At 54.7% G+C, this 16,966-nt stretch overlaps 6 protein-coding genes across 6 annotated transcripts; 4 read left to right on the top strand and 2 right to left on the bottom strand.

The window, feature by feature from the left end:
- Positions 1-98: 98 nt before the first annotated feature.
- On the top strand, positions 99-1,835 carry BJX68DRAFT_251884 (FAD-dependent monooxygenase spyC; the record flags this gene model as incomplete). The annotated part of the gene is made up of 5 exons (XM_071042470.1): positions 99-421; positions 540-820; positions 855-1,243; positions 1,307-1,597; positions 1,794-1,835. 5 exons carry the CDS (start codon positions 99-101, stop codon positions 1,833-1,835), a joined length of 1,326 nt encoding a protein of 441 aa, XP_070904772.1.
- Positions 1,836-1,973: 138 nt separating this feature from the next.
- Positions 1,974-3,771, bottom strand: BJX68DRAFT_275513 (cytochrome P450; the record flags this gene model as incomplete). The annotated part of the gene is made up of 4 exons (XM_071047864.1): positions 1,974-2,404; positions 2,480-3,121; positions 3,183-3,251; positions 3,321-3,771. 4 exons carry the CDS (start codon positions 3,769-3,771, stop codon positions 1,974-1,976), a joined length of 1,593 nt encoding a protein of 530 aa, XP_070904771.1.
- A 376-nt stretch (positions 3,772-4,147) lies between these two features.
- BJX68DRAFT_275511 (non-reducing polyketide synthase spyA) lies at positions 4,148-10,564 on the top strand. The gene is made up of 3 exons (XM_071047863.1): positions 4,148-5,240; positions 5,305-9,752; positions 9,789-10,564. Exons 1-3 carry the CDS (start codon positions 4,437-4,439, stop codon positions 10,069-10,071), a joined length of 5,535 nt encoding a protein of 1,844 aa, XP_070904770.1. The 5' UTR covers positions 4,148-4,436; the 3' UTR covers positions 10,072-10,564.
- Positions 10,565-10,719: 155 nt separating this feature from the next.
- BJX68DRAFT_251880 (FAD binding domain-containing protein) lies at positions 10,720-12,827 on the bottom strand (the record flags this gene model as incomplete). Its single annotated transcript, XM_071042469.1, has 7 exons — positions 10,720-11,599; positions 11,650-11,807; positions 11,857-12,011; positions 12,061-12,205; positions 12,260-12,370; positions 12,423-12,664; positions 12,716-12,827. 7 exons carry the CDS (start codon positions 12,825-12,827, stop codon positions 10,720-10,722), a joined length of 1,803 nt encoding a protein of 600 aa, XP_070904769.1.
- Positions 12,828-13,056: 229 nt separating this feature from the next.
- BJX68DRAFT_78162 (uncharacterized protein) lies at positions 13,057-15,662 on the top strand. The gene is made up of 3 exons (XM_071049753.1): positions 13,057-13,386; positions 13,438-13,453; positions 13,505-15,662. The coding sequence occupies exons 1-3, from the start codon at positions 13,285-13,287 to the stop codon at positions 15,484-15,486; spliced, it is 2,100 nt and encodes a 699-aa protein (XP_070904768.1). The 5' UTR covers positions 13,057-13,284; the 3' UTR covers positions 15,487-15,662.
- On the top strand, positions 15,613-16,760 carry BJX68DRAFT_261046 (putative short chain dehydrogenase/reductase; the record flags this gene model as incomplete). The annotated part of the gene is made up of 4 exons (XM_071044056.1): positions 15,613-15,781; positions 15,833-15,881; positions 15,928-15,993; positions 16,043-16,760. The coding sequence occupies 4 exons, from the start codon at positions 15,613-15,615 to the stop codon at positions 16,758-16,760; spliced, it is 1,002 nt and encodes a 333-aa protein (XP_070904767.1).
- Between the last annotated feature and the right edge of the window lie 206 nt (positions 16,761-16,966).

Here is a 16,966-nt window from a genome sequence, read left to right as displayed (position 1 = left end):
CACAATTACCAGGCAAGCAAACACAATCAAGCCGCTCTCGAAGTATAGTCCCTACCCCGAGAAAGAGGAAGAGAAAGACAGAGGAAGCTGCCGGCAAGATGGAACCCTCACCCTCGCCCACGTCCCAGCCCACGACCAACTTCAAGGTAATCATCGTCGGCGGCTCAATCGCAGGCCTCACGCTCGCGCACTGCCTCGCCAAGCTCCCGAACGTGGACTTTGTCATCCTGGAAAAGCGAGCGGAAATCGCTCCCCAGGAGGGCGCCTCAGTCGGTATCTTGCCGCACGGCGGACGCATCCTCGATCAATTGGGCCTATTTGAGGAGATTCTCAGATATGTTGAACCACTGACTACAGCGCATGTTTCGTACCCGGATGGGTTTCGCCATACCAATCGGTCCCCCACGGTGCTCCTTGAGCGGTATGTCTACCCTCCCTACCTCCCTACCAACCTGTCTACCTAGTTTGTGTCTGTATATTGTTGTTGTTGTTGTTGTTGCTTTTGGGTAGAGGATATACTGATTCTGTGGATGGGCAAGGTTCGGGTTGCCCTTGGCGTTCCTGGAACGGCGCGTCCTTCTGGATATTTTGTATACATCTCTACCGGATCCTTCGCGGGTGCTTGTTGGAAAAAGCGTCGTCTCTGTAGAGCAGGAGCATGACGGTAGAAACGGCATGATTGTGCAAGCGCAAGACGGATCCACTTATCATGGTGACCTTGTCGTCGGCGCGGACGGAGTGCACAGTCGAGTCCGCCGGGAGATGTGGCGTCTTGCTGAACTTGAGCGGCCGGGTCTCATCACCGCACAGGAAAAGAACCGTCTGTCTTCTTCGCACCTCCCTCCAGAGTGTAGCTGCTAAGTCAGTGATAGGCCTGACCGTCGACTACGACTGCATCTTCGGTATATCAGACTCAGTGCCAGACCTCCTTCCCGGAGAGCAAATAGCGAGTCTGCACGACGGAAGATCGTTCCTCACGTTCCCCGGCAAAGACGGCCGCGTGTTTTGGTTCCTGCTCCGAAAGCTCGACAGGCAGTACCCGTATAGCTCCGCACCGCGATGGTCGCCGACGAACATGGAGAAAGCCGCTGAGCAGTTTGCGGAGGACCATATCTGGAATGGAGTTCAGTTCGGCCATCTCTGGAAGCGGAGGCGCGTCGTTGGTATGACGAACCTTGAAGAAGGGGTGTTTTCCACATGGCACTGTGGCCGTGTCGTTTGCATTGGTGATAGCATGCACAAGGTGCCCAAATCCACTCCGTATGACAGTCGTGGGTCGGGTTCAGCTAACAGGGTCCTGGGCAAGATGGCACCGAATACAGGGCAGGGCGCCAACTGCGCAATTGAAGACGCCGCAGCACTTGCCAACGCCCTCAGCTTGGCCACCAAACACGACTCCCACCCATCTCAAGCAACAATCCACTCCCTTCTCAAATCGGTCAATAAAACCCGGCTGGCGCGGGTCCAGGAAATCTCCAAATCCGCCCGCCTCGTCGTCCGTCTGCACGCGCGCGAGAGTCTCGCCCTGCGACTTGTGGGCCGGTATTACCTCCCGTATTCCGGAGACCTCCCGGCGGATACCGCGTCGAAGCTTATCGTGGGAGGGGAGCAATTGAGATTTTTGGCCCCATCGCGGCGGGCGGGGTCCCGATGGGACGAGTATCGCAGGAAGAGCAGCCGGAGCTACGTGGGGCTTCTGCTGACCCCAGGCGGGGCAGTGCTGGTACTTGTTCTGGGCCTCGTTGGAGTCTGGAATTTTAGGCTATTTAATTATCTTTGATTGAACATTTTAGGCACGGGCCGCACGCCCCCGCCTGGTCCTGATGCCTGAATAGGCAGTATCGTGCGCTAGTGGCCGCTGACGATCTCTATCTCTCTCTAGCACATGCATGACCGTTATAGTTGATTGGAGCTAGTACGGTAACATTGAATCTTCAATACCTGACCCCCACAGGATCCGCCAACTCCCCCAACTAGAGGAGCGCAAGGTCAATCTCCTCCTCCCTCCTCCTAACCCCAATCGGACACCAGACATTGGCATACTGCGCCGCCCCATGCTCAATAATATCCGGCCTGTGCCCGTCCAGTAGCTTCAAATCGTACTTGAGTACCACATGGGCAATCAGCACTTTAGCCGTCGTCGCCGCGAAGAAGCGCCCCGGACACGCGTGCATCCCGTGTCCGAAGCCCAGATGCTTGTTACTCGTGGAAACGAGCTGCGTCCAGTTCTCTTGCCCGGGGAGTCGCCGCAGCTTGAGGAATCTGTATCCGTCGAACTCCTCGGGGTTCGAGTGCACCGAGTCGGTCCACATGTTGTGGCAGGAGACTAGCGTTCGTGTGTTGCGGGGCACCTGGAGGCCGTCGCTGAATGTAACGGGGGAGGTTGTGGTGCGGACCATGGTGCCTGAACGTTTTTTGTATTTGGTCAGCCAGTTGTCAAGAGTCAGTAATCCGGCTCAAAGGAAAAAGAAGTGGGTACCGATTGAAATCGGCTTCAGCCGCTGAGTCTCCTTGAGCACGCTGTCCATCAGCTTTAGCTGATACAGAGCCGGCTTGACCCAGCCCTGCTGGCCAATCACTTCGATGACCTCTTTACGGAGGTCTTCCACGAGCTCAGGCCGACTGCATAGATTGAAAAGTGTCTGGCTGACGAGGTCGGAGGTTGTGTGGATGGACGCCAGCGAGACCTTCATTTGGAGGAGGGCAGCATCGTAGATGGCCCCATTGGCCGTTTCCTCGGCCCACTCAATCATATTGCCGTCGCCCTCGTCGTCTCCCTCCTCTTCCAGTCCTGTCATCCTGGCGGCCGAATTCTTCTCTTGTGCCATTTTGGCCCGTACGCGCTCCAGCCTCTCTTCTAGGACCGGGGCGATGATGCGTCTTGCCTCTTCCGCCTCGGCACGCAGCTTCCTGCACAGTGGCAGGACCTTGGCTGCGAGGGGTCGCAGTGGGTGCGGCCACACCTTGAGCGACTCGGCGGCTTCGAAGAAGGTGACTGTGTGGTTCACGGTGATGCGAAGCCAGTCGGGGTTGTAGCACAATGGGGCGCCTTGGAAGACTCGCGAGGATTGTTTGGCGATTGTGCGGAGGACGCTTTGGTGGAGGGGAAGGGAGTGCCATTCTTTGTGCGCAGTATCAGCTTTCAGAATTTGTCCAAGAGTGGTTTTTCGCGTTTTGCATACCTGTCTCGTCGGTCCAGTATTCCTGTAGGCCATCGGCGGCTTCTAGCGAGATGGGCTTGACGAATTTCCCTTTCTCATATTAGCGATCACGAATTAATCACAGGTACAAGAAAGAAAAATAAACCGCAGGGCAGTTACCAATAGCCCGAGTCAACTTATTCCGCACGGTCTCGACAAAAACGCGCTCCAGGACATGATCGTCCTCGAACATCTCAAACCCGGCAATCGTCCCATGGAACATGTCCTCATTATACTTGCCGATATCAAAGCGCGGATCGTTGCGCACCTCGGGCGCGTACTTGGAGTCGAGGATGAGTTCGACATCCGTGTCTGTCATGATGTAGAAGGCGTCCGGGTGCTGTGCGAACGCGGCCTTGAAGATGTCGCGCGCACCACGCTGGAAGCGCTTCCGCGCGTTCGTCCAGAGGAGCTCGGATCCGGCGCGGTCGTTGAATATCCGCGCGCCCTTGACGCGCAGGTAGGGGGAGAGGATTGTGAAGGCGGTCCATGTTAGGCTTGTTGCTGTGCCCAAGGCGATGAGGAGACCGAGGGCGCTCACGAAGTTGGTGGAAAGGAGGGATTGGAGCATGATTTTTGCTTTGGGATTGCAGGTTCAGGCTCACTGTCTAGTTCAGATGCTCGAACGATCTTGTTCTTGACTTGATGTACCGACAGTGTACTGTAAGCCCGACGGTCGTACTTGTAGGCTGGGCTATGACAGTGATACGTAAGAGCTTTGTAAAAGCACGGCTCTCCGTATAGTACAGTGCGGGAACTTGAAGGAATTGAATGCATGCTGTATTTGAAATGCTACTGCAGCATCCTGATGGGTACTAACTACGTGCTGCAGGAGGCCCTGCAGGCCTTCCTGCTGCAACGTCTCCGGGCGTCCCCTCGCATTACCCGACGGGTAAACGGGAGTATAACCGCTGCTCCACACAGCTCAGGATTGCAGCTAGTCTTCTGCGCAGTGTTCGTAATCTCCGGTACTTTGCGCTGCTTGGCGAGCCCGCGGGTTAGAGTTGGAGTTGGGGTTGGAGTTGGAGCTGAGGATGGGCTGGGGCTGGGTACGCCTGCCGCGGTAGACATTGATTGTGGATTGTAGTAGAGACATTGAGCTGAGAAAAGGCCCTTCACTTAAAGTCTAGTAACAGACATTAATTCATAATTTGGCATTATATGTTGTTACCTGTGAGACTTTTCTCCCAGACGGATTATCCATTTGGTCCATGGTAATCGTACCTTGTATGCAACATGCCCTCCTCAATCCCACCCCTGATCATCTGCGGCTCGCAAACAATCCCTCCCACAGCAGAAATCCTCGACCAGCTCGCTTCGTACTTAACACGACGCCAAAACACCCCAGAGCTAGGACCACTCGTCGAGGCAATCCGAGCTCTTCCCGAAGCATGGGCTACATTGAAGACGGCCGAGCCTCGCCTTCAAGCCTTATCTGATGCGCCGGTTCTCAGTTTGGGACATTGGCTTTCAGCCACGTCCTCCTCATCACTGCACTCTGATTTTACTAGTAGCAGTGACAGTACCCTTGATGGTCGCACCAACACTTACTCACGCCTGGCAATTCCAGCCACACTCCCGAATGTCCTCCTTGCTCCCCTGACGGTGATAATCCACATTGCGCAGTACAGCCATTACCTGGACGGTCTAAATCTAGACCTGGGTCTGTCTGGTGCCAGTCCGGATCCCGATGCTCATGTTTATATCCGGGAGGGCTTTGCTGCCGCTTGCCCTGTTCACCCCCCAGAGACTGGCATCGGCACGGCGTCACAGTTCCAAGGCCTGTGCATCGGCATGTTAAGTGCCGCGGTCATGGAATCCTCCGCGACAAGAACGGAGCTTGGAAAGAATGCTGCGGCCGCTGTGAGACTCGCCGTGTGTATCGGGGGATATATCGACTCAAAGAGAGCTCTGGCAATGACTGGTTCCAAATCCAACCCCAGTCTCAATTCTGACTCCGACGTGGTGTGCTTTATTGCGCGTTGGGGGATGGTGTCCGGTAGGGAAATTGTGGAGGCGATCTTGAGCCGGTATCCTGAGGTACGTTGCATCGTTTGGGGGGTTTCGTGGGGTGCGTTGTGCTAAGCGATAATCTCACTCTCAGGCCTATATATCAGTTGAGCTAGACAGGAACAGCGTGACGATCACGGCACCGGATTGCGATTCGCGCTTTCTCCGGGGGGAATTGAACAGCCACGGCGTGAGAGTGGCAGATATCCCCGTGCGAGGACGGTACCATAGCTCGAAGAACGAGTCTCTTGTGCGGAGCCTGTTGGAATTATGTTCTACCGACTCTGCCAGCCCATTCTGGGTCCCCTGGGGTGTGGAGAAGCTGGAGTGCTGTTTACGGTCGATCCTCACCGAGCAGGCGGGCTGGTTCTCTGAGATGTCGAAAACAGTCAGTTCACTTTCGCACATGTCGCCCATGCCAATGACGTTTTTGGAACTCGGTCTTGTGAGTTCTTTCCCGCCATCGCTCTCAGTGCTCCCTCATCTTCGTATAGTCCGCGGATCTCTATCTCTGCCTGCTCCCAGGGCTCAGGACCGGGACCAGGATCAAGATGCCTACAACTATCCGGAAACCTCCGTGGCCATCATAGGCGCAGCCTGCAAATACCCAGGCGCCGGTAGCCTCGACCAGCTGTGGACGCTCATTTCGACGGCGCAAGTAATGTTCAGTGAAGCGCCTGCTGGCAGATTCAAAGAGTCGGTGGCTGGCAATTTCATTTCTGATGTTGATCAGTTCGACTACGGGCTATTTGGCATCTCTCCGCGTGAAGCGACGTATATGGATCCGCAGCAACGCATTGCCCTGCAAGTGGCCTACCAGGCCGTGGAGTCGAGTGGGTATTTCGCGTCCCCGGATCCAGAGCTGGATGTTGGCTGTTATGTCGGGGTGGGAAGCTCCGACTACGAGCATAATGTGAATCAAAACTCGCCCACCGCGTATTCATTTACAGGGACCTCGCGGGCGTTCGTCAGTGGACGTGTAAGCCATTTCTTCAAGTGGACGGGGCCCTCTCTTACCGTCGACACCGCCTGTTCTTCGTCCGCGACAGCAATCCATCAAGCCTGTAACGGTCTTGCCATGGGCGACTGCTCCCTTGCACTAGCCGGTGGGGTCCATATCATGGCGAGTCTGCCTGCAGATCGGAATATAGCTGCTGCCGGGATGACGAACTCGAGTGGGCCGTGCCGTCCGTTTGATGCAGATGCTGCGGGCTACTCTCGCGGCGAGGGATGCGGGTTCCTCGTGCTGAAGCGTCTCTCCGCTGCCCTTGCTAGTGGTGATCATATTCTAGGCGTGATTGCCGCGACAGCGACAAACCAGTCGAATGGGAGCAGCTCGATTACCGTTCCTGTCTCGCAGTCTCAGAGTGATGCCTATCGCCGGGCTTTGTCCCGAGCCGCTATGAGCCCAGCTGATATCTCCTACGTCGAGGCCCATGGGACGGGGACACAGCGCGGAGACCCAGTTGAGTATCAGAGCATTCGGGAGGTCTTTGGCGGAGAGGGAAAAGTGCACATAGGCTCTCTGAAGGCTAATATTGGACACACCGAGGGTGCGTCAGGAGTAGCCGGTGTGCTAAAGGTCCTGCTGATGCTGAGACATGGTCAGATCCCAGCGCAGGCGAACTTTGCCAGGCTAAATCCCGCGATTCCAGCTCAGGAGCGTGAGGACCGGTTGGTCGTTCCCACCCGGCTGCAGAAATGGGATAGGAAGTTCCGCGCGGCATGCGTTAATAATTACGGGGCGGCCGGTAGCAATGCTGCGATTATCATCTGCCAACCTCCGTGCGACCACCGCATGGTCCAGGGCGAACTGAGCGGCCCCGTTGAGCCAAGCCGCTACCCCTTCCTTATATCAGGGCAGTCCCCGGTTAGTATACAAAGGTACTGTGCTGCCCTGGCTCAGTACGTCGAGGCAAAGTCACCCTCGTTGGCTGAAGTTGCCTCCCTTGTCGCGCGGCAGCAGAACCGCTCTCTTCGCCACCGTAGAGTCTTCCATGCAGCCTCAATTCCAGAGCTGCAGGACCACCTGCGGCATCACGCTCAAACTGACGACACGGTGTTATCGCTGTCCGGCAGACAATCAAAGCCCATCGTCCTGGTTTTCGGCGGCCAGAGCGGCTCAATACTCCACTTTAGCAAAGCAGTGTACGATGCGTCTTACCATGTCCGTCAGCACGTGGACAAGTGCCATGCTCTTATCCGGCAGATGGGACTGCCTGGTCTGTTCCCTGATATTTTCAGCCAATGTCCTATCGATGACCTGGTGATACTTCACTGCTGCCTGTTTTCTATACAGTATTCCTGCGCCGCAGCATGGCTGGAGGCAGGGCTTTCAGTTCACCGGGTGATCGGGCATAGCTTTGGACAACTGACTGCAATGTGTATCTCGGGCGTGGTTACTCTTGAAGATGCATTGCGACTCGTCGTAGGACGAGCACAGCTAATACGGGATTGCTGGGGAGATGAAAAAGGGTGTATGCTGTCCGTCGAGATTGATAGGGAAGGTGCAGAAGCCCTCGCACGGTCAGAGCCAGGAATCGAAGTCGCCTGCTACAATGGACCAAGCAACCATGTCCTTGTGGGCAGCCAGAGCGCTATCGCGAACGTCGAAAGAAGAGCATTATCATCTTCGCTGCGGACCCGGAGACTCAAGACCACCCACGGCTTCCACTCTCACCTCATCGACCCCATCATGCCTCGGTACTTGGACCTTGTCAAAACCGTTACATTCAGAGCACCCGTGATCGCCATTGAGGCCTGCTCGGAGACTAGCGCCTGGGGGTCATTCACCGCACAGCTGGTAGCGGAGCATTCGCGCGGCCCAGTCTACTTCTGCGACGCGGTCCAGCGGATAGAAGGGGATCTTGGACAATGTATCTGGCTAGAAGCTGGCTCGGCCTCGGGTGCAGTTATGCTAGTGAAGCAGTCGCTAATCAGTGACTCCAACTCGCTCTGTGGACTCCACCTGGGGTCATCGAATCAAAGAAACCCCTTGGACTCGGTTGTCAATGCCACCTTGGAGCTCTGGACTCAGGGATCATCTGCCCAGTGTTGGATATACCATCCCAAAACTCCAATTTATTCCAGTCGGCTAGTGGGCTTGCCGGGTTACCAGTTTGATACGAGTTTGCACTGGCTTTCCTGCGTTGAGCCAGAGGTAGAACGAAAGGTCTCGTCATTGGAGCGGACACCGAGTGGTCTGGTTTCTCTCGCATCTCTCTCGCACCCGGGGCCTGGCGTTTTCAGCTTCGAGGTTAACCAGGGTGATCAGACTCTTGCACATATCCTGGCAGGGCGCAAGGTTCTAGGAGGATCACTGTGGCCGCTTGCTCTTTACATGGAAGTGGCTGCTCAAGCTACTGCTCTTCTGACCCCTAGCCTGCCACCTGCCTCTCAGATCATACGGCTCTTTGGGCTCAAGATCAAAACACCAATCGGTGCTGGCCAGATTGACGGCCTCCGCCTACGCTTGGAGCAGTCGAATATGCGGGCGTGGGAATTCTCCCTCGAGAGTGATGCCACAGAGCATGCCCTGGGAACCGTTATGCTCGACGATCAACATACCAGCACTGAACAGATACTCAACTACAAAGACCCGGACTTTTACAGTCTTGAAAAGGCTACAGCTCCGAGTATATCATCAGCCTCTGGGATGATAGCCTACAAGCTGCTCGAAAAGGTCACCGAGTACGAGCCTTCGCACCGGGGCATCGAGTGCATCCGCATGAACGAGCACGCAGCCATGGCCCGGGTCCATCTTCCGAAAGCAGCCAAGGCTGCAGGATACGCCGGAAAGACAAGATGCAATCCGATCCTCATCGACCAGTTCCTTGCGGTTGCCGAGATCCACGCGCTAACTATGGAAGACTGTAAACGCGACGAGGTTTTTGCCTGCTCCGGCCTAGGCGAAGCGACCATTTTGGCGAGCTTTGCGGGCGCAGCAGCAGGGAGGGCCCGGAGCTGGTCAGTGTATGTCAGGCAATCATCCAAGCAAGGCCGAGAAATCATTTACGATATCTTTGTGTCCGATGCCGGCGTTGACCTGGGCCATGACCAGAACCAGGATCAGGGTGATCAGGGCATGGACCCGTGCTTGGTTCTAGCCCTCGTCGGTGTCAAGTTTCTCAGGACCTCAACTCATGCTCTTGAACAGATCGTTGCCAGAGCCAACCTCACCTCCGCACCCGCCTCTCCCGAGAAGGTGGGCACTCCTTTACAGATGCAGGAAGAGGAGGTAGGCACCGCTACAATCTGGCCAGTGATTGCTAGCTTGCTACACGAGCTCACGGGCTGTCCCCCAGAGCGGATATCACCTCGAACGGCCCTAGCAGATCTAGGAATGGACTCTCTAAGCATCATGGAGTTCAAAGCCAGAATCGGGGCGATATTCAACGTGCATTTACCCGGTATCGTCGAAGCAAACCCGACCGTCGAGTTAATCTGCGATGCGATTACCGTTGCACAAACCACCCTGGCCCCGACCCGCTTCTCCCGGTCTCAGTTCACACTTACCCCGTCGGGATCAGGCTCAGGCTCAAGGTCTCGATCAGGGTCATCGCCCTTGGATTCTGACAGTGAAACTCAAGCCAGCGAAGTAAGTCTTAGCACATCCACATCCACGTCGACGTCCACTATGCTGGCGAACATAGCCAAGACAGTATCTGCGCACCTGAAGACCGGGGAAAAGCTAAGTTCCAGCTCCCAACTGCACAGCCTTGGACTCGACTCGCTTGCAACGCTGGAGCTGCAGTCTGATCTTCAACGAAGCTTTGGATTAAGGGTTTCTTTGATGCAGCTTGATGGAAGCGCGACGATCAGTGACTTGCATGCTATGCTTGTGCGCCGGGGGGTGAAATAGTAGGGCCGCTCCGTACCATATAATCAGTTGCACATATACACAGAGTATGCACCTTTATTTACACCATGGCACTATCCCGAGTAGCAAATATCACGCGCTGCCTGGCCCATTGAAGCCATGGTAACAAGTATTTCGGTTCCAGGAACGGCATTAAATCAGGAGTCTATGTTATCCATCGTGGTGGTCATGCCCTCATTCAGGTGTCAGTCAAGTGGAGCAGAAGTAGGTGCACAGCTTTTCACAGGGTACTTAAATCCAGGAGGTCAGCTCTCCCTTGCTCTAATCGCCACTTTGTCCCACCTCTGCCGATCTGACACTAGCCCATCCCCGCAAAGATGAGCTGCATTGTGTGGGGTGGTGCGGGGAATTCGGACTTATCTGGACTCCAAAGTAATGGCTGTGCTCGTTCTGTGGGGTAGATATCTCCATCTGGCCCAGGACAGATGTATCCGATTCCCACGCCGTTGTGGAGATATCACTGTGCTCCGTCTAAGACTGTCAGTCTTCTGGGTGAGACCTGTTTTCTGCCTCAGGTAAAAGGGTCGAACTTGACTCTAGAGCCAAATCTAGTTTTAGATGTAATGTATTCATCTCAGGGCCCTTGAGCTGCGGCTCGGTATTTATCTATAAGTTGGACTCCATATCCGCCTACCACCCCAGGTGATCCCCAAGAGCTTTGCGAAGATCAGAAGACTGTACGTTGGCTGTATCGAAGCAAGCCAGAATATGCTGATCGGGTCTAACCAATGTGGCCTGTCCACTGTTGAGGCCCATAAGGTTGATCCAGGCCGTACTATGCTCAGACGGCTCAAGCACGAACTGCTTCCCCATGACCACAGTTTTTACTTTAGGCGTAGATCTAGCGTCTGGAGGCAAAGTGCGGAGAGCCTCGAGGACATATGTTCGCCACTGGTCTGCGGTAGCAGTATGGACGACGAGGATGAACGTGTCAACCGGGCAAAGGTCCAGCGTAGAGTACCTTTTGCGCTCAACTCCATTTACTGCCAGCTCTGACACGTAGGATGAATCAATTGCCGGTAGCTCAACGCCCAGATCGGAGGGTTCGAGTAAGCGAATCCATGCATGCGGAAGGCGCGCACCTGGGACGCAGAGCGGTTTGTAAAGAGACGCGTTCTCCGGTATCCGGGTATCCCCATAAACGTATCCAATGTGCAGTTGAAGGTTGTCAAAATGTTCACGCTGTTCCTCAATCCCGCGGTTGATTTCAACCACAGCGTCAGGGTCCTTGAGGTTCCGATGAAGGTTCTCACGCGCCACCTGGACGTCTTTATCCGTCGTTCCCAAAGCTTTGAGCAATCCAAATATTTTCTGGCCATTCTTGACACTCTGCTGAGAGTTGACAAGTGCGACTTGGCGCCTGTCCGCGTGGTATGTGTCAAGGACGCCATCACGCGCCCAGCCTTGATGTACTGCAGCCAGCTTGTAGGCCAGGTTGTGGACGTCGCCCAGGCCAGAGTTCAACCCGAGTCCACCAGTCGGAGGAAAGGAGTGAGCGGCGTCTCCGGCTCTATCATTTGTTAGCCTAGATCTAGTGACATAAAAGTATGTTCAGCGTACAGGAAAACACGTCCTATTCTATATTGGTTTGCGACTTTCCGACTCAGCACCCAGGGTCGGTAGGAGAGGACGTCGTACTTGACGTGCTGGCCGATCGCTGCGTTCAAAGTCTTCCGGCAGAGACTTTCATTCCACGACTCGACGGGGTGCTTTTCTGGCTAGAAAACATGTTAGCGCTACACCATCGTCGCTAAGTATGTCACCCACGTCAAAGTTGCAAATCAGAACTTGATTCCCGGAGAGATCATATCCGATGATGAACCCTGAGGTCTCGGGATCCATGACCCAGTGCAGCATTCCAACGCGATCTCCTACAACCGGGCGCAAGTCTGCGTTGAAATGGATTGTCATCATGGTTTCGTCTGCCCAGTTAGTAGTGTCTCAATTTCCATGTCGGCGTAGGGTGCTAACAAGAATCCTCTCCTTCGCTCTCGACCTCGAGGAATCGCCTAACAGCACTCTTGGCCCCATCGCAGGCAACAACGTGTTTAGACCTGACGACATACTCGCGGCCAGAACTCCGATCTTCCACGGTCGTTAAGACGTAGTCGTCCAGCTGTTGTTGTCAGACACTCGTTTAAAAGTTCAAGACGAAGCCATAATATCTTACCTCCTCTAATCGAACAAAGGAGTGATGCTTTCGAATCTCGTTGAGCGGACTCTCTTTGAGATTCCGAGTGACCAGTTCCTCAAAATCGGGCTGCGGGATATTATGAATCATCTGCAATTGTCATTAGCTCATGAGACCGACAAAGACGATATAGATAGGCTACAGTGGGAGTTGCATCAAGGACGTCTGGGTCCATCCGCTCGTACGGTAACCGCCCGACCTGCTTTCCACTGAGGTTGGTGATGAAATTGACCCAGTACGCATCCTCGCGTGAAGTCCCAAGCCGGCGGACCTCGTTGACGTCTAGTCCGAATTGGCGACATAATTCTAGAGAGCGGGGTGATAATGCGTGAGCTTTAGGCGCAGCGAGACGTGTCGCGTATCTCTCGACGATAAGTGTTTGCACTGCGATGGCTGGTTAGCTTGGGCTGCGACCAGAGGGACCGAACAAGTGACCATTAAGACGAGATAGCATGTGCGCGAGTAAAAGACCTGATGGTCCGCCCCCGACGATTAAAATCGGGACATCATCATGAAATGTCTCAGTAACAACTTTTGAAGGGGACATGTTTCGCGAGCTCTCTGCCGTTCTTCTTCTTGTTGATCAGAATATATATCGTAGTTCTCAGTCGAATGGGGGCGAAACTTCAAGGACTCCCGGCTAGGAACACCGCAGCGCCAAAGTTTATAGTCGAACATCTCAATGACGCCACCATGGCTTTCGATCGGCATCCTACACACACGAAGCGGAGGTGTGAGTCGTGGTTGTGGGCGATGGACGTGGGAATGGTTTCCCCACGCGAGTGGGAAAGAGCAAGAATTGTCCCACCTGTGCACAGTCAGCGGCCAAGTGGGGAAGCCGCCGGCGCCACTTTCCCACTTCATCAGCGCCTCCTTCCCCTGTCCACAGTCCACGAAGGCTGCAAGCTTTCAAGTTCCGTCACATTCAACCTTCGGAGCTGGGTTGAGCAGTTGGTGTTTCTTCCCCACTACGGTAGCTCCTTTCCTTCTGCCTTTCGGTTGCAATGACACTTGGCTCCGAACGTTCGGAAGGCGCGACCGCGAGTCCGAGACGCTTCCAGTGTGCAAAATGCGGCCGGTGTTACTCCAAGCTCGAGCATTTGAACGTACGTCTTCCACGACCTCAACGAGAGCGAACTGAGCTAACGTTGCTATAGAGGCACGAACGAACGCGTATGCTACAGGTTAGACGAGCACACTGAAAACATCCGCTAACTTGGCCAGATACGAACTCGAGGCCGTATCGTTGCGATGAGTGTGGTAGAAGGTTTGGTCGTCAGGATGTGTTGTCGCGACATGCAAAGCTCCATTCCCAGAAACAGTCCGAATCCCTCTCCGGGCCCTCGAGTGCCCAGCAGCCGTCCTATACCGAACAAAATCAATCCGCACCTGGCGAGGGACAGGCCTTCGCAGCCCAAACCGCAGCTGTGCCCACCCCACCCGACGATATCGCACCTCATGCGACCTTCGAAGACTCGGATGGCCTGTTGGACTGGCTTATGTCAGGGCTTAATGACCACACTGCTCTCCCTCTACCCTTTACTGATCTCCCGGGGATCAACACTTCGCTGAACATGGGCAATGTCACACTATTCGGGGAACAGCAAGCACATGGCGGCGATCCGGCACCTGAGGCAAGGGGCGTTCAACAATTGTTCAAGCTGATTGACGACACGGCCAAGCGACTTGGCTCGGATATTGAAAACAATAGGATCACATCGCAATTTCTCGACTCGTGTCTGCATGAGTTCTTTCAACGAGTTCAACCCGCCTTTCCAGTAATCCATGCGCCGACGTTCTTGTCGCCGAAGACAATCGCACCGCTGCTACTCAACATGGTTGCTCTAGGATCATTATTCGTATGCGTCCCGAACAGCGTGCAAAAAGGAGAACTCCTCTGGCGCCTGGGACACACCGCCGTCGCTACCTCATGGCGAACATTGATCACCTGGCGCGGTCCCCATGACACATGCGACGGCGTTCAACTGGTGTTGACGGCGCTGCTCGGCCAGACGTATGCGCTATTGTCATCCAACTCAGATATACGTACGACTGCATTCGTATTTCACGGGCTTGGATTCTACTGGGCAAGGACGTGCGGGATGTACTCCGTTGAAACTCGTCACTTCCAAGTATGTGATGGGGATTTACCACACTCGGAGAAACAATATCTATGGGAGCAGTGGGCCGCGGCTGAGGTCCAGCGCAGAGCAGTGTTGGGACATTATATCCTGGACGGGCTCATCTCGCAAGCATCTGGATCGCCGACGAGTGCCCGGCATATGATAAACAAACTTGGCGCCGCGTCTTCGGATGCAGCTTTTGAGGCAGCGACATCAGACGGGTGGCTGGAGGAGATGTTGCGCTCAAGGCAGGATCACCCGCCAATGTCGAAAGTGTATGCGGCCATCCTCAACCCACAATACAGACAGTCTCCCCTGAACCTGTCGTCTTTCTCCGTGGCGGTTGTTATCGAGGGACTCCAGTCTCTTGTTGCAGAGAGCCACGAGGTTGCCGATAATTGTCCTGGTATTGTTGCGAGAGAGGAAATAATTCGCGGACTGCTCAACGTCTACCGCGTGCATGTATCATTTGCCTTGGCCCATGAAAAAAGGGTGATCCGTTGGCACAATGTTTGTATGGAAATGGCGGCACCATCGACATCTCTATATAGTGCTTTATGTGCCATGTTTGACGTTCCGTTCCTGCTGAGCGGAATTTCGGCAGCTTCTGCAGTCCAGAATCTGGATCTACGACACTGGGTGAGTAGCCCAGATTCCATCCGGGCATTCCTGCATGCCTTAGCCATTGTTCGCCTGGTTCGCCACCTTCCGTTCGCAGACTCGCACTCCCCGCATGTTCCAATTGCTATCTTTGCGTCTGCGATAGTAATGAGCACAATCTGCCTGTTTGGAACAACTACTCTGGAGGTGCCCGTCTCTCCCCGATGGGAGGATGTCTGGACGCAGTGCCCACTCGACTCTGCCGGTAATCAGGGCCTCTCAACTCCCGAAGGCCAGAACACGAGTGACTACTTGCATGCTCTCAACAGAAGTTCCTCCGGAAAGACAGTCTCGGTCCATCTGCCTAGTGAGATCAATTTCCTTCAACTGGCCCTGCAGACCGGCACATCGCGCTGGGGAATATCCCAACAAATGGAAAACGTCGTGCAACACCTGGTTGCAATAAGTCAGGAGCGCCAATGAGAGCTTAAGGGTCTCGACAATGACGATTAGCTACAGCCTTGCGAGGGGTAGTGAAAATGTGGGGTCCCCGATCCGTGGGTCGAGATAAGCCTGTTGCATTAGTCCGACTCTCCCACCTGTGCGCCCATGCCGCCCCAGACTCAATTCGTATATGATTCCACGTCCCACGTAGGAAAACTCTCAACAATCTTTCGGACAGCAACCATGCAAGGGTATACGTACAACGGTCCTGTTGACTGCACTCGCCAACCCGACAGCAGCAATCTCAAGGGGACGACTGCGATCGTGACGGGGGGTGAGTAAACACTGCCCCACGCATCATTTGAGTCGGATGTTAACTGTCTAGGTGCCAATGGCCTTGGTGAGGCGTATGTTCGCGCCCTGGTGGCAGCTGGGTACGACCCCTATCATACTTCGAGAGCCCCCGCTGACGCTTCAAAGGGTAAATGTCTGCATCGGAGACCTCGATACCAAGCGAGGAAAGAAGCTTGAGCTGGAACTTCCAGGGTATGTGAAGCCATTACCGACTGCCAGTGCGGACTAACACGCTGGACAGCACGAAGTTTGTCCAATGCAACACCGCAAACTGGGATGACCAAGTCCGCCTCTTCCAAGAGGCCTCCAAACACTCTCCAACCGGGCGCATTTCTTACGTGGTCGCGAACGCTGGCATCCACCGTCCCGACGAAGTGTTCACCTACGACGGGGACAATGCAGAGCCTCGAAAGCCTAACCTCAGCACAATCGACGTGAATGTCAACGGAACCCTCTACACGGCCAAACTCGCGATGCACTACTTTGTCAAACAAAACGGACACACCCCCTCTGAGAACCAAGAGGATACATGCCTCGTTCTCATCGGCTCTGGCGCCGCATTCCTCGACGTCCCTCGAGCACCACAGTACGACGCGAGCAAATGGGCGATGCGCGGAATTATGCACTCAGTTCGTCGAACGGCATATCATTACGGAAGTCGGGTCAATGTGATTAGTCCGTGGTATGTGCGGACGAGTATCCTGTCGCAGGAAACCTTCAACAGCATTGAAGCCCTTGGTATCCAATTCGCAACGGTCGAAGATGCCGGCGAGTGTCTGATACGGATTCTCAGCGATAGGAGTATCAACGGAAAGTCGCTATTCGTGACGGCGAGAAAATGGGCAGAGAGGGGATATATGGACCTTGACCTCGAGGATTATGACGGGATTGATCTCTTGCAGGAAATTCAAGAGGAGCAGATGCGGTCTGCGCCGCCAGAGGCGGGTCTGTTCGTGTAGTCTGTCCAATAGCGTCAAGGCCACATCGTATCCATGGATGACGGCTTCATCCACACGTGGCCGGCATATCACAGGCCGACAAAGTCCTGAGTATAACCCACCCAGTCTAAATCAGAAAGTGGGCCGTAAGCAACCTGCATTAGCGCATTTCACCATCCAATCGCAACTTATGCCACCCAATTAAAGTCTTGGTCCTTCTGGCGGAT

This window comes from Aspergillus pseudodeflectus (genome assembly GCF_044049435.1).
Source record: "Aspergillus pseudodeflectus strain CBS 756.74 chromosome Unknown BJX68scaffold_2, whole genome shotgun sequence".
NCBI classification, from domain to species: Eukaryota; Fungi; Ascomycota; class Eurotiomycetes; order Eurotiales; family Aspergillaceae; genus Aspergillus; species Aspergillus pseudodeflectus.
This window is presented reverse-complemented; position numbering and strand designations above follow the sequence as displayed.

Bases quoted from the DNA above. Each gene is read 5' to 3' on its own strand.
- BJX68DRAFT_275511 (XM_071047863.1), top strand. From the start codon at position 4,437: ATGCCCTCCTCAATCCCACCCCTGATCATCTGCGGCTCGCAAACAATC. The intron at 5,241-5,304 runs GTACGTTGCATC...TCTCACTCTCAG, and splicing joins TCTTGAGCCGGTATCCTGAG to GCCTATATATCAGTTGAGCT. The intron at 9,753-9,788 runs GTCTCGATCAGG...GGATTCTGACAG, and splicing joins GGATCAGGCTCAGGCTCAAG to TGAAACTCAAGCCAGCGAAG.
- BJX68DRAFT_78162 (XM_071049753.1), top strand. From the start codon at position 13,285: ATGACACTTGGCTCCGAACGTTCGGAAGGCGCGACCGCGAGTCCGAGA.